The sequence below is a fragment of the Astyanax mexicanus genome, chromosome 9, assembly GCF_023375975.1.
Source record: "Astyanax mexicanus isolate ESR-SI-001 chromosome 9, AstMex3_surface, whole genome shotgun sequence".
NCBI classification, from domain to species: Eukaryota; Metazoa; Chordata; class Actinopteri; order Characiformes; family Acestrorhamphidae; genus Astyanax; species Astyanax mexicanus.
The window spans coordinates 14,187,591-14,202,945 of NC_064416.1; the positions used below are offsets into that span (position 1 = coordinate 14,187,591).

The 15,355-nt window shown below is 38.3% G+C and overlaps 1 protein-coding gene across 17 annotated transcripts in view; it reads left to right on the forward strand.

Moving 5' to 3' along the window:
* The window catches only part of c2cd5 (C2 calcium dependent domain containing 5), a 36,875-nt gene extending 22,520 nt beyond the window's left edge, over positions 1-14,355 (forward strand). For 6 of the 17 annotated variants that reach the window (XM_049483294.1, XM_049483297.1, XM_007244053.4 and 3 more), the window contains 18 exons: positions 1,777-1,891; positions 2,687-2,857; positions 3,205-3,396; positions 4,092-4,278; positions 4,372-4,536; positions 4,642-4,686; positions 6,274-6,414; positions 6,883-6,946; positions 7,036-7,097; positions 7,244-7,342; positions 7,433-7,522; positions 8,435-8,522; positions 8,795-8,878; positions 9,623-9,661; positions 10,066-10,167; positions 12,449-12,642; positions 13,086-13,232; positions 13,333-14,355. In XM_049483294.1, the coding sequence (XP_049339251.1) occupies positions 1,777-1,891; positions 2,687-2,857; positions 3,205-3,396; positions 4,092-4,278; positions 4,372-4,536; positions 4,642-4,686; positions 6,274-6,414; positions 6,883-6,946; positions 7,036-7,097; positions 7,244-7,342; positions 7,433-7,522; positions 8,435-8,522; positions 8,795-8,878; positions 9,623-9,661; positions 10,066-10,167; positions 12,449-12,642; positions 13,086-13,232; positions 13,333-13,458 (2,111 nt within the window). In that variant the 3' untranslated portion in view covers positions 13,459-14,355. Of the gene's footprint in view, positions 1-1,776; positions 1,892-2,686; positions 2,858-3,204; positions 3,397-4,091; positions 4,279-4,371; positions 4,537-4,641; positions 4,687-6,273; positions 6,415-6,882; positions 6,947-7,035; positions 7,098-7,243; positions 7,343-7,432; positions 7,523-8,434; positions 8,523-8,794; positions 8,879-9,622; positions 9,662-9,749; positions 10,013-10,065; positions 10,168-12,448; positions 12,643-13,085; positions 13,233-13,332 lie in introns of those variants that run through there. The other 11 variants (XM_049483301.1, XM_049483302.1, XM_007244058.4 and 8 more) reach the window with 7 other exon arrangements.
* Positions 14,356-15,355: the final 1,000 nt, after the last annotated feature.

The following is a 15,355-nucleotide window of genomic DNA, read 5'->3' on the forward strand; positions in this document are numbered from 1 at the left end:
TGATATCACATGAAGCAAGTTTCTATACTGGAGAGACTTTTGTATTTGTGCTTTAATTTAATTTACATTTTATTTTAAAATTAGTTTTTCTTCTTTTTGTTTTAACTTTTCTGTTTTCGTTTAGTAAAGAAGAATTTTTAAATAAATTTTAATGTAACGACTTAAAGTGCCACCATCAAGTTTACTGAATGGATCAGTCCCATAGATCGGTCTAATTAATCAATACTTAATACTGGCTAATATGGATGAAATAGAGAGTGATATCTGAGTCTAGTAATGCTTTAGTTCATTCCTTACTTTAATAATATGTCTTACATTACAAATAACCAATTCTGACCAAATGTTTAGGACTAAATGCTAAAACACATATTAAATAATTATTTTCGTAAGCTGTGTTACTGTGTCATCATGTGACAGTAAGAAAAACTCTAATCAATTGATTTACCCGATTCATTATTTTTGATCAATGTTCAAAACTAGATCTAGGCTGAGATAAATGGAAATTACTTTATACATCCATTAAATTTACTGTGTAACAGGAAGTGATAGCAGAAGTTGCATATTAATGAGTGCTCTGGAGAGTAAAACATTTCTGTAAGGTAAATCAGTTCATGTCTGTTAGGGCTTGGTTTAGATGTAGACGGTTTCAGTTCCTAACAAGCTTAGGCATGTAGCTCATAAGGAATAGGGCCAGGGCTTGTTTTTCCGAGTAGCAGAAACATTCCATGTGGGTATTAAAGTAACATTGTTTGAGGTAGCTTTCATCTGATTTACTGCTGTTAAATTGAACTTAAAATTCCTTTTCTCAGTATATAATTCAGTTCCAAAAGACTGATTATTACAGAGCAGTGTAGCCAGCAGCTGCGGTATAACCATTTTTAATGTTTTACATTTTTATTGTAATTTGATCTTGTGTTTTTTTTCTTAAGATAAATAGACTAATGTAGTTTCTCCTTATAACTTGAAATAAAATCTGTATACATTGACTTCTATTTAAAGTTAAAAAGGTTAAATTACTAAATTTGACATTTAGAAGTTTCACTGTTTTTGTTTGACTGCAAGAGTACACATACAAATATATTTAAACTTGCATTCGGTACTTTATTTTAATAGTACAAGTGATTTTAGTAGTCAAAGTGACCACAAAGTTTTAAACATCTGTGTAATGTCATGATAGCAGCCGTAAATTCTTTACCATTAAAAAACTATAGTCCAGGTTTTGAATTACACATGAACTTTGGCCTGCAAGTCCTCATTTTGTTTACCCATTATGCGTATCAGTATTATTAGTCTGACCTCCACTTTTCAGTTCTGCTCACGTCTCCACTTATTTGCTCACCCTCTACTCACTCCCTCCGTTACTGGCTGCACCCAGAAATGGGTGGAGTTTGCCCTTGTTAATAATTCCTGTAAGATCGCATGACTGCAAAACCGAGTGAATGTTCTGATTAGTTGGGAGTGTTTGATCATGTGGTTTTGCACATCCCCAAACCTCAGAGGATGAGCCATTAGGAGAATGGCAAATAATAATCACATCTGCATTATTATCTTCATCATCAGCATCCTCATCCTTATTGTTATTAGCTCCATTCTTCTCCTGGTCTGTTGTGTATGGGCGAAGGGGTCTATTTGTGCTTGCTCTCATGAGCGTCTCTAAAAGCCCTTCGCTCTCAGAGAGTGAAAGTATGTGTGTGTGTGTGAGAGTGAGAGCAAGAGAGTTTTTGTGTATAGTGATGTCTGCATGTGTGTTAAGTTGTAATTGTGTGTGTGTTTCAGATGAGCCAGAAACACGAGATGCGTGGTGGGAGGAAATTCGTCAGGAGATTAAGTCTCATGCTAAAGCTCTGGGCTGCCATGCTGTGGTGGGATACAGCGAGTCCACTAGCATCTGGTACCATTTTTTACAACATGCTTGTTCACAAACTGACTTACAGATATTGGGACATCTACTTTTTCTTAATTCTCATATTAAAATTGATTATCATTGCATTTAGCAACCAATGTCCTTCAATGCAGGTTTACCCTATTAATCTAATAAGTGCCTTTTTTCCCTGCTTCTGGGCTCCCAAAGGAGCTTTTAGACAATGTGCCACAGTAAAATGATACTAGCGTAATAATACTATTACACCATTTAACAGTAAAACTAAATTTTTATTATTAAGAACAGACATTAGGCTTCTAATATAAAGATATTATTCCCTAAATAAATAAAACAATTAAAGTACAACCACCCTGGTGGATATTCAAAAGACCTTTATAAGAAAACAAATAGATTAAAGCATTACATGAATTATTTTTTACATTACATTAATAATTTAATGTAAAAAATTACATAATTTACATTAATTATAACTCTGGCCATGAGACAAAGGCACGTGCAGATATTTTTCTGATCATATATGTATGTGCTGTAAAATAGAAATTAGCAAAAAACACCTGTGTCCATCTGATCATAGACACAGATGGCTCAGCAGGCCATAGCGTACTACATAAAGCATGATTCTAGCCTAAAAGTAAAAAAGTTACTAAAAGTTACTTTCTTAAAAACATTTAAAAAGAAGAAAGATGTCTAAATGTTTGACTGTAGTGTACACACACACACACAAACTCTACCTTGCTCACTCCTATCATTAAGCAAATGTATACTTGTAGTCAGGACATGTGGCTTTGTGTGTGTGTTTTGCAGCGAAGAAGTGTGTATCCTGTCTGCGTCAGGCACAGCTGCTGTCCTCAGCTCTCGCTTCATGCAAGACGGTGCCCTGGACATGGATCACAGGTTGTCACGGCAACAAGCACCTGTCTTTACCTCAGGGACAGAGAAAGGCGAGGGTGATATGGGTAGTTCAGCCTCATTAGGGTAGGTTAATCACATGCCCCATGCTGAAGGACTAAAACCTCACTTAACATTACTAATGAGGCTGCTGTGTGTGGTTGAAGATACGGAGGATTGGCTTTCACAGACACTAACATGTTTAAGTACTGGGGGGGAGAGGTCTGTATATCTGTGTGTTTTGTGTGTGTGGGACTTTTGATAAATCAATGTACAGTTCTAATCAAGGGGATAGCCAAAATTGTTAATCTTATATACATTTAATATATATACCTTTAGAGTGAGCACGAGTGAATGTGAGAGAGTCCTTACTAAGCATGCTGTGCATTATCCTGTATGCTTTGCTCAGTATTGTTTTTTTATTGTTGTGTTAGGTTTGAAGACCTTGCGCCCCCTGGCTGTGGATTTTGTCACATACCGTATGATGAGTTGAACATGCCATTTCCAGCTCAGCTCACATACTGCCACTGCTGCCGGCGCTTTAAAGTCCCAGATGTGCTCTTCACTACTATAGACCTGCCTACTGAAGCCAATGTTACTGGCAAGGGTTGCCTTATACAAGCCAGGTGAGTCATAGACACTGTTTAATTCATCCCTGCCATGCAAAAACCTTTTCTTTTTTTCGTATTTGCCAGTTTTGTCATGTGAATGTGACAGTTGGTCTTTACATTGTGTAAATCACAAATGAACCATTAAAAATGGTCACTCTGTCACTCTGTTTACCTAGAAAATATTCACTGTTTTGTAAATTATCCTGGCTTTTTAAACAGTGTTTAGAATAATAATGTCCAGACTATTCTTCATCACATTTACATTCAAATGCATGGCATTTAGCACACATTCTTTTTCATAGTTACTTTCAAATATACTAAATCAGTACTGATATTCATATAATAAAGACACACAGTACTCAACAAAAAGCTGCAAACACTACACCTGTGTTGCCTAATCTTGGAGAACTCCCTGCTCTGCCTTTTTTAGTGTTACTAAAAACCTAACACATTTGATCCACCAACTCTGCACATTTAATAATCCTTTTCTGAATCGAAAAAAAGTGGTGTATCATAACACTTTTCACTGCATGGACCTTCACTACTCAGCTTTACTTGCAGCTTGAGGCATAATGTTGGAAAGCCTGTCTCAACAGCTCATTTGCGTATCAGTGGTAAAAGCACTTATGTACAGTATGGGTATTAAAAAAAAAACTAGAAAAAGAATATGAAGTATATGGATTTTTTTTATTTTCTGTTTCTTTCTGAAGATTATGTCGGACTAAAAAGAAGGCTCAGGGGGAAGGAAATGCCACAGCCATTAGTAATTTGTTGCCATTTCTGGAGTACGAGCTGCACACGCAGCTGATGAACAAGCTGAAGCTGCGCAGCATGAACGCACTATTTGGTTTGCGCATTCAAATCAGCATTGGAGAGAACATGCTGCTGGGCTTGGCTGTAAGTACTGTACCATTTACTCATCTCACACTCAGTTTCTACTGTTTCTTAAAGCTGTGCTGAAAAGTTTGTTTGTTTGTTTGCGCGCTGTAGTCTGCTACAGGGGTGTATCTGACTCCGCTACCCAGTCCAGGAGGAATCCAGATAGCAGGAAAGACCCCGAGTGACATCACATACGAACAACACATCTCAAACATGCAGAAGAAAATCAATGACACCATTGCCAAAAACAAGGAGCTGTATGAGGTCAACCCCCCGGTAAGTGCAGAAATATACGGTCAGTGGCTTAAGTTGCAACTGCTTTGCTCATCAATTTGTGGATGTTAACTGGTGAACACTGTGTTTCTTTTTGAACTGACAAAGAAACTATTCACTCTGGACCCAGAAGCTTTCAGATGCATCAATACGGTACAATTTAATGCATGACCATACAGTGCTCAAACTCTCTATTCACACACACTGGTGAATATAATAAAAGCATGCAGTCTTGCCTCTACACTCACTCTCTAAGGTGGACATGTAGCACCTGGATACACCACAACTCACTCTCCCAGGTGTTTCACAACTAACCATGCTGACCTCCTGCAGGGCTGGTGTGGTATACTAATTGTGAGAGAATGCTGTGTGTTTAGGGGGGTGCACTTATTTTTGTGTAGTATTTTGTATTTTTAAGTACCATGGCTTCATTTAAGCTGACCAAAATATTTTTACTCATTTGGATAAACAAAACATTATTGTGTTGAGTTTAATAAATATAGATATGAACAAACATAAGCAACTATTTTTTTGAGGTAACTAACCATACACAAAAGTCAATGTACTTTGAGTACACTTTGATAAAGCAACCTACATCATTACCACAAAAATACAAATAAAAAAAACCTCTAACCAACCAAATGGCAACTGACTAACAGCACTGGCACACCATCCTTATCCCATAATCGTGATTTCATGATTGAATGGCAAAAGGCCAGAATTTCTGTGAAACTGAATGTGTATTTTTTTTTTTTGTTGTGTGATTCATTAAGACAACCTATATCCCCTACAGTTAATACAAATACAAATACTCTTTAGATCAAGCAGTTGAAAGCTAGGGCTAAGCATTTAATCAAAACCGACATTTACTGGAATACAGAACACCTCACCAACCTGAGAACCTAAACCTCGAGCCAACTCTGATAGTCTGTGTTGTGTTTGTTGTTCATTCAAATCATTATACACTTATCGTACTCAAAGTAAGATGTGTAAGGTAAGATTAATCTTGATATAATGAATCATGAATCTTGATCTAATATCACCCAGCGCTGTTTAAAGCTCAAGGTTCAAGAGTAAAATGTGTACATGAGATATTTCCCTCTGCAATGCGTTTATCGACCTCTGTTTACATTTTGGACGCTTTTGAGTGACTGCATACACCAGGGGTCGGCAATAGTGGTGCAGATGTGGCCCGCAAGCATGAAACATTTGATCTGTGAGGTTGTTTGAACTATAGTGAACGATAATTATATATATATAAGCTTTTGTTTAAGTGACTTTAGTTTCCGTCCATTCTCGTTTTTCCACCCGTTCCTATCTCCCTATCTCCTTATATAAGGGCGTTTTTTGCCCTGAGCGTGTCCCAATTCAGTAGCCGAGGCAGCGGTGGTGTATTGGACCCCGACCCTGACAACACAGGTTCGATCCCACCTTAGGAGCAATGTGTTTATTTTTTTTTTGCTTTTTTCTTGGGTTTACCTGCTTTGAATTCAACTGTTACGTGGCCCACCATGTAATGTCTTGGAAAATATCTGGCCCGCAGCCAAACTTAATTGCCAACCCCTGGCATACACTATACCAGTGCCTTGACTGCTGTGCCGTGACATAACTCCCTTGACTGGTATTCCTCTCATATTCTTTTATATACTGATTTCTGTTTAGACTCAACACCAGAACAATCTAATGCTGTTATTTTTTTCTCCTCTCTAATTAGTCAGTGTTTGTGTTATCATCATACAGGAACTTGTTGAGGAGGTGATTGGCTCTCCTATCCCTGAACCCCGGCAACGTTCCCGGCTCTTCCGCTCCCACTCGGAGAGTTCAGACGAGGTGTCGGAGTTAGACCTGTCTCACGGAAAGAAGGATGCTTTCGTTCTAGAGGTAAGGAGGATGCATGCAACATGATGTGGATGAAATGATTTAGCGAATTCATCAGTGTGCAGAATTACTGTTTATTAAAGAGCGGATTTGAAAAATGCCCATCTGGGTATTTATAATGAGTGTATGAAAGCTTGGGTGTATTGAGGCATGGGCAGGGTAGAAAGCAACAGAAGGCTGTTCTACCTTGTATGCAGCATTGGCGACCAGTGGGACGACTAACATTTGGACGGTTGTCAGTAACTACATAATAGAAGACAAAATCCTCTGTGTTGAGTTCCAGACATTGCAGAAATTTAATATTTAACCCTAGAGGACATACTACTTGCATAGACTCCTGGGACAAATCACTTTTTTAACCAAATTATACAAGGAGTATATGTGTTAATTTGTAAATCAAAAAATATTCTGAATATTTAGAATTTGATTTATTTAATAAAGATTGTGAAATTATTTTTGGTACTTTTTCAGATTGACGACACAGATGCTGTTGAAGACATTCACTCCCTCCTTACTGATGCCCCAACACCTCCAGGTACACCACTTTTGTTTTCTCTTTTCTCCTCTCCTCTCTCCAATCGTCTTCTCTCTGTATTTATGTATTTGTTTGTTTCTCATCCTCAGGGTTTTACAGCTGCAATACTGAAATCATGCCTGGGATTTATAACTGGACTTCAGCTTTACAGGTAGGATAAAAACCATTGGTCACCAAACCATATAAACAGCACAGAATAGTTCTGCTGACCCTTCTGAGGACAAAAACATGTCTCAGTGTAAGATTCTACATTTGTGTGTCTCATACCTCAAGTCTTGTTTTTCCTTATTTCTGTAGATGTTTACATCTGTAAGAGTCTTCCGCCTCAGCAATGTAAACCTCACTAATCAGGGCCTGAATAAGGTGTTCAATGACCTCTGTGAGAATCTCCTTAAGGTGAGTTCACTCAACCCCCTTCTCTCTTTTATGTGTTTTAAGGAATTAGGCCCTTATTTTAAGGAGCGTGTGTGTGTGTGTGTTTTGTAGAGCCTGTACTTTAAACTGCGCTCCATGGTGCCCTGCTGCCTCTGCCATTTGAACTTCACTGTTGCTGTGCCTGAGGATGAGCTCATACAGGTGAGAACTTCTAGTTACATGTGCATTTGGTCCACTGTACTTCAAGCACGGCACGACCTGTAGTTGGTGTGCTCAAGTTAATTAGTCTGGATTTGTAGCATTTTCCCATTGATTCTCTCCACTTGTTGCTCAGACACACTTACTCGTCAGACCCTGCAACATATCTGTTGTACAGTAATGCCTAGTTCATGTGTTTAAAGCTGATGTCCTTATGTTTTGGAGTTTAGGGCCATCTTTGATGAATGTGGTTAATTGCACTGAGCATGCGAAAGAATCATTTTAAACAGGGAGGGTGTGATGCGGTCTCCTTTCAGAGCGGATGAATCCGATTCCAGGTTATGTTCAGTCAAAGAGAGAGAGCGAGAGAGAGAGAGAGCACGCTCAGTCAGAAACTTTACTTTAACTATACACTTTGTTTTTACTATGAGTGAATGAGCTACTGAGCTCTGAGTTTCCCCTTCTGAAATCTCCATTGCTCTTCCACCTGCTCGCGTTTAGTAAAACTGAGCCAGATATGAAAAGACTCGTGATGTGGCCAGAAGAACTCCGTGAACAGCGACCCGATACCCCAGTTTTTAGAATTAACATATTATACTTAGCAGGTATGGTGGTTCCACTAAGAAATGCTTTTGCTTTTAGTTTAGAAACAAAATAATACGGACTGCCACTTTAAACATGGTAGTTATTGTGTGTGGTATCGTCCTGTGTCTTAGCATGCAAAGCAGTGTGTTGCGATACGCTAAATATCCATATCCATTCTATATTTTCAAGTGAATTAAGAATGAACCATGGTCTGATCTGCTTTTACTGATGAATATCCATTCATCAGTACATGTGTACATGTACCAGTACATGTGTTTTCAGTCACTTTCAGACCCAGCAAAGGATTTGTGTGTTCTGTGTGATTTACAGGTGGCAGTGACAGCAGTGGCGATGAGCTTTGATAAGGAACAGACTCTGGAAAATGGCAGACAAAGCTGCGACAAGACGCTTATGAAAGGTGAGAGTGTGTGTGTGCCTGTCTGCATGTGTTCACAACCCTTCAAAGAGAAATGGTGCAAAGGTACTCAGCTGTGTTCATTTGGGCGATCTTTTACAAGAACATCTCTCATTCACAACTAATTTACTGACTGATTAATTTTGCATGTTTTTTGTATGAATGTATTACATTGTTGTTTAATACCCTTTGCATATCATCATGCCAGTAAATGCCCCAATTTAATCTGTTGACCAAATCTAATCTGAGCCCTTGACCCTGCATGTCTTCTCCAGCCATTACAGAAAACGAAGAGCAGCTCCAGTTCCCTCTAGAGCTCACTGCTGAATCCTCCTCCAACCCTCTGAGCTCTGCCAAAGGTAAACTCTTACTCACTGTGTGCCCTCTTATTCTCATTCTCATTCTTACCCTTCAGATTTTCCCAAGCCCAACCAGTTGTATGGCTTACAGTTATAGTCATTTTGTGAAATCGGTGTGAAGTGTTTCCTTTGTTCCATTTTTTGCACTATTTATTCAAATATTTTTGTGAAGGTAATATTAGAAAAACAGTATAGTAGTAAATGGCCATTTTCTTCACGTCTCTATTGATTGACATTTGAATCTAAATTTCCATCAAATAAATAGATTTTATTTTATCAAGCCTTTTATTATTTTAGTATAAATGCATGTCTGAGTTTACTTAACAAATATCTCCCACTAATCAAATGGTAAACATCATTTGAGTTGAGTTTTTGGAACAGCAAGCAGTGCAGGAAAAAGTTACCTTGAGTCTTCTTTTACGTTGTTTTCGGTCCTTTTTCATGGGGGACCTGGTATGTTAATACATTTTCAGATTGTAGTCAGTACAAAGAAAACTACTTTTCAGATCGGTTGATATTTAGGAACTTGACCACATGAACTATGGCTTCTTTTTTTTATTTTGTCATGTAATTTATCACCATGTCACATTTTGTAGTTTTTGTTTAAATAAACAAGTTGCCATGTGGAAATGGCACCTGTTTAAAAACAATACTCTTAAAGCTTTCTAAATCACCACATTGATGTTTATCTTACCATGTAAGAATGGTCACTGTGATGTTGAGTAACCTGTTTGTGTGTTTTAGGTCTGTCTGAGGTTTCAGGTGCTCTGCCGAGCGCTCGGGGTGAGTGCGTCTTTTCGTTGGCTGGGTGTTTTCACGGTGGCAGGGTTTTGTTTTTTGGTTTGATTTCTGCTCCTTTTGTGTCTGACAGATTGCAGTGCTACAACACACACTCCAGCATCATCCATTTTACTCCTCTTTTCTGTTCTTCTTTTTTCCTTTTTGTTCTATCCTGTTTCCACTTCTGTGTATCCCTCTGTTGTGCGTGTGTGTATGTGTGTTTGTTTGTGTGTCTCTGTCTCTGTAATTTGATGTGGTGGCACGTGCATGTCTGTGTCCGTGTGTCTTTTCGCGTGTGTCTTTCTGTCTGTCTGTGTGGGTCTGTGTTCCTGTGTGCGTGTGTTTTGTTTTGGTGTGTGGGTGTGTGTGCGGCACACACGCGTGTGTGCGTCTATGTGTGTGCCCAGCCCCCTCAGTTGATTACAGTTCCTTTACAGACAGATGCAGCTCCTGGATAGAGCAGCTTAGACTGAAAGCTCATACCATAAGACGCGGATCAATTAAAACAAGTAGGAGCACATTCATACACACAGACTCACGAACACGCACACGCCTTCATACACTCTCACTTATGCTGGCATAAACCGATCAAGCTGAACTGATCAACAGAGTGTGAACGTTGAGGACTGCTCCCTAGTGAAGACAATATTAAAGAGTATTAAGAGCACTATTCTGTGCAGCAATGATGACAATTTTGTTTGGGTTATTTTTTAAATTGGCCTGAATGATGTGTAAGTAAGTATGGCAGCACCTCACAGAATGCTCTCTGTCACAAAGCCTGCATAAGTGCATCATAGGCATGAACTGAATGACTTGTGATGTTTAGCTCTGACATCTTTCACACTTGCATGCATCCTAATATAGAGCTTCATGCAATGTGATGATTCTGATGCCATATGAAGGCTTTATGTCAGGGCTGTGGTTATGTATGCTGATTAACAGCTGAGTAATGTTATACATAGGCCTGGGTGATAAAGCTGTAATTATAATTAGAACAATCAGTTGTTTTTCTGTATTAATTATAAATGTGATCAACAACCCCTAGCACTCTTATCACTGAGCCACTGCAACAAAAACAAACAAGCCCCCCTGGTCAAACAGTTGTAACTGGCTTATATTGTATTATTGGAAAAACGAAGAGCAGCTTCAGTTTTCTCTAGAGCTCACTGCTGTAACCTCCTTCAACCCTCTGAGCTCTGCCACAGATAAACTCTCTCTCACTTTGTGCCCTCTCAATCTTATTGAAGATTTTCCAAGCACATTCTGGTTGTAAACATTCTATTAAATTGGTATGAAATGTAAAATTCCCATTCATAATGCTATTCATTCAAATGCTCTTGTAAAGGTAATATATTAGAATAACAGTATAGTAAATGGCCATTTTCTTCACATCTCTATTGATCAACCTGCCACTTGAATCCAAATTCCATCAAATAAATATATATTTATATCACTCAAGGAACCTTTTTTTTGGTCCTTTTTTATGTTGGACCTGGTATGTCAAAACATTTTACATGGTATTCATTACAAAGAAAATTATTTTTTTAAATTGGTAGACCTTTAGGACTTTGACCACATGAACTATTGCAATTTTAAGATGTAATCCATCTTTACATCTTTACCACTGCCTTTATACCCCTCTAGTCAGACGCCTGGCATTGGACTTGGTGTACCAATAGGTTAATGTTTATCTGGTCATGTTTATAAATCATTATAAATTATAAATTGCTGCTCTGTTTGTATCTGTGCTGAACTTCAGTTACAGTTCATTGCCAGCTGATAATGGCACTTATATGCCTCATAGCCAATCACATTGCAGGGTCGAAACTAACTGTGGTATAATACAATTTTAAGTGCTACAATTGCTTTTGTGTTACAACAGGTGACAAAACTTGCCTGCTACTCTGTAATAAATTAAAAGCTAGTAATTTACAGTCCTGTATCATACAGCTAGTAGGGCTTTGGTGACTGTCTAGTCACAAAGAAAATCAAGATTAGACAAAAAGATAAAAATAAGATCGGGTGGTGATTATGGTAAGAGAGTGTAATACTGTACTCTTGTAATTCACATAATGGATATAACAGAGTTAGTTGCTTTTAGTGCTAAAATTGGGGCCTGACTGATATATTGAGTATAGATATTGATTATTTGAGGCTAAATGTCCTATTAATCAGTAAAAGCCAATATGCCTTTTTTATTACTTAAATTGCATTCCTAGCTGTATGGCTGAAATGGCGTTTTTTGGTATATTATTTGTTACATTTATTCATAAAAAAACTGTGAAATGTTAGTTTATGCTAAAGGTGCAGTCTAAATACATTTTGTTTCTTAATTCTTAACATGGTGGTATTTCATGTTTGTCAAGTTCACATATTTTAAGAAAACCCCCCAGAATAATTTTCATTGATTATTTGCTATATCACCCAGTCCTAGTAGTCTGACACTTCTCATTGCCATCTAATTAACCATGCCAGCAGATTCTACATGAACACAATCTCTCTCGCTCACTCTCACTCAGCGTGTGCCAGTGTGTCTGCATGCGATGCATGGTAGCTTATCATATTTTCAGTAGCGTTCTCACTGAGCTTTCTAATCACATGAAGCTCTTTCTGCTGCACACACCTGCTCACAAACGCACAGACGTGCACACTTCCTCTTTCCCGCGGCCTCTTTCCTCTGTTACCTGCTCAAATTTGCGTCCGTATGAAATCAGAGGATGTCCTCTGAGAGCCGTGTCTACTGTTTCTCCTTCTTCTCTCTATGGGTGTTTCTCTCTCTCCATCTCTTAGTGTCCTCTCTGGAGAAGGCCAGTCCGCTGCCGGAGGGTCGGTCTCGCTCTCTCAGGTCGAATCGGTCCTACGCTGGAGGCTCTGTCGCTGTGGTCAAGATGACTCCGCTCTCTTTTATTCCTGGAACCAAAATAATCAAGTACCTCGGCATCATCAACATGTTCTTCATCAGGGAGACCACTTCACTACGGGAGGTAAGTTCATATATGTGCTCACACACAGTCGCATACTGGTCTCAGTAGTGACATCTTGTTAAGTATTATAGGTTTGGTGCAATTAAGAATCAAAGATTTTGTTTTAGCGATGCACCTAAATAAAAAAAATGGGCTGAAGCCAATACTGGACACGTGTTCAAATGTATTAACATTTTCCAAATGCATGAATTAAATAGCTTAAATATATATTTCTGGCTTTTCAGTCATGTTTCTGTATAAATTATTCATGCTTTTTACTTATTTGACAATTATTATTTGACAAAACTTAGTTGACAATATTCAGTGCATCCCTGTTTTGTTTTGTTAGACAGTGCAGAACGTTGACAGTTTTAGTGAGGTGCACTTGATTGCCCATATTTTTTTGCATGACTGATGATGATAAAGAATGGTTAAACATTTAAATCTCTCTCTCTCTCTCTTAGGAGGGTGGGGTGAGTGGCTTCCTGCATTCGTTTATAGCTGAGGTCTTTGCTATGGTACGAGCCCATGTAGCTGCTCTGGGTGGAAATGCTGTTGTGTCCTACAGCATGAAGGAGTGTGTGTTTATGGAGAATCCTAACAAGAACCAGGTCAGTGTGTGTTCATTTAAATACTCTTACACAGGTATAAAAATGACCCAAACTGCGATCTAAACCTGCACTGTGTGATGTGTGTGTTTATTTTCCCCAGGCTCAGTGCCTTATCAATGTCAGTGGAGATGCCGTGATCTTCGTCCGAGAGTCTGAGCTCGAGGCCACGCCTCCACAGCCTCAGTCAGCGAGCACACAAACCTCCAGCAGCGGAGAGGGAACATGAGAATAAACACATGGTGGACACACTTTCTCTCTGTAACCTTAAACACATCTGTCCACTCCAAGTCTAACAGGTTTAGTATCTGCCTCTGCGGTACCAAACAGAACATCCAAAGATAAAGTAAAGATAATTTTTAAGGTGAACTCAAATAGAGTGATTGCAGTGTTTTATGCGGCATACTCAAGAAATTACCTTTCACATCCATGTTGATCCATGAGAAACAAGGTGAATCTTCTACTGAAAACCCTTTTTTTTTTAAGGAAAATCGCCATGCTTCCATTCATCGGCCATGCTGTACACATTCCGTTCATCCTAGAGAAGCCTGGCTGAGGCAGCTAAGATATAAATGACGTTATTAGAGTGTGTGTCTTAAGTGTCAACATTGGGAGTCTCTCCGTGGCCATCTTTGTATTTTTCCACCAAAGGAATATAGTAAACGCACACACTCATGCCTACGTCCTACGTACAAAAAATCCTGCCATGCTTAGTGTCATTTTAGACATCTCCCCTGAAGTACTACTGATCACATTTCAATCATGTGTAAAAAGAAAATGCTGGAAATGTTTTTTGTTTTTCTCTATTTTAGTCCATGTGCCAGGCTGGCTGCATTTTCTGTGTTTAAGCAGTTTGAGGTCAATCTCTGTGATCCTGGTTTCTTATTCTTGCATGTGCAATGCCAGCTATTCCTTTCCTTACTCGGATACTAGGGTGGAGTGATGCCAAAAGCAAACTGCCCAGGAAAGACTTGAATGTACAGATGGAGGGGAAAAGGCCTACTGGCTGAACGAGGCTGGATGCTTGACAAATCCTCTGCTCATCTTTAGACTGATTGTCTACAAAAGTCTGTTTGCTTGAGGACAAATCAAATGGTGCACAATAATTAAAAGTATGTATGTTAAAGATTGGACTGCTGTCTGGTTTGTGGTTGGGGATTTTGTTAGTAAAGTGAATTTGTTTTATGCTAGTAGAATATTAATAGCTTTTGCTAGTAAAACAATATTTTTGATAGCAAACTGCATTTTGTTTAAAGTAAAATGCACATTTTTGCTAGTAAAGTTTTGTTTTTACTAATTCATTTAGAAATGAATATAGGCATAATTTTAATGACTTTCTCTGTAGTAAAAATTTAACTACTATATTTATTGTCCTATGAAAAGTTATTTGGGACAGTCCAGAGCTAAAAAAAAAAAAAAAAGTCTAATCAGAGACGGTTTAAGAAGAGGCAGCCCACTTCTTATTTAGCCCAGTTTTACCATTATGAGAAACTGGAAAACTGAGTATAAACAAAATTTATTTTTTATTGTTTGGTATAGTAAGAAATGTCTGTTTTTGTTCTTTGTACTTTTTCAGTTTTTCATTTCTGTGGTTTGCAAACAGAACTACAGGAAAATAAAAACATTTTCAGATTTTTTTTTACTAAAAACAAAGAAAAATTTAAAAACGGATTAAACATTCCTTATTTTCTATTATAAACTTATTTAAAAAAAAAATGAATAATATAGTTTTACCCTCAGTTTATAAAAATTGCCTCAAACAGTCAATAAACGGAACCGATAAACCTTACGTGCTCAATACTCAGCAGAGCAGCGCTTCTCATTGGCCGGGAAAGAATTCTCTCAATCAATCAGAAGCGCGGTCCGAGGTGCGGGCATGTATGGGGAGAAATTAACCAGCTGCAGTTAATGAGCGTCCCTCACAACGACTGTAACACAAAGTAAATAAGTCCCAGCCTTTTATTACTTTTTAATAATGGTCCCATTTTTGGTGAGCGAGACTGGATTTAACAGTGTAACACTCAGGGAAAAGCTGCAGAGGTGTAGAGGAGAATGTGAAGTGAGTCTCAATTTTATTAAACGCTTTTACGCACGACATGGGGTTGTTTTGTTTTAGCGTTGTTTTA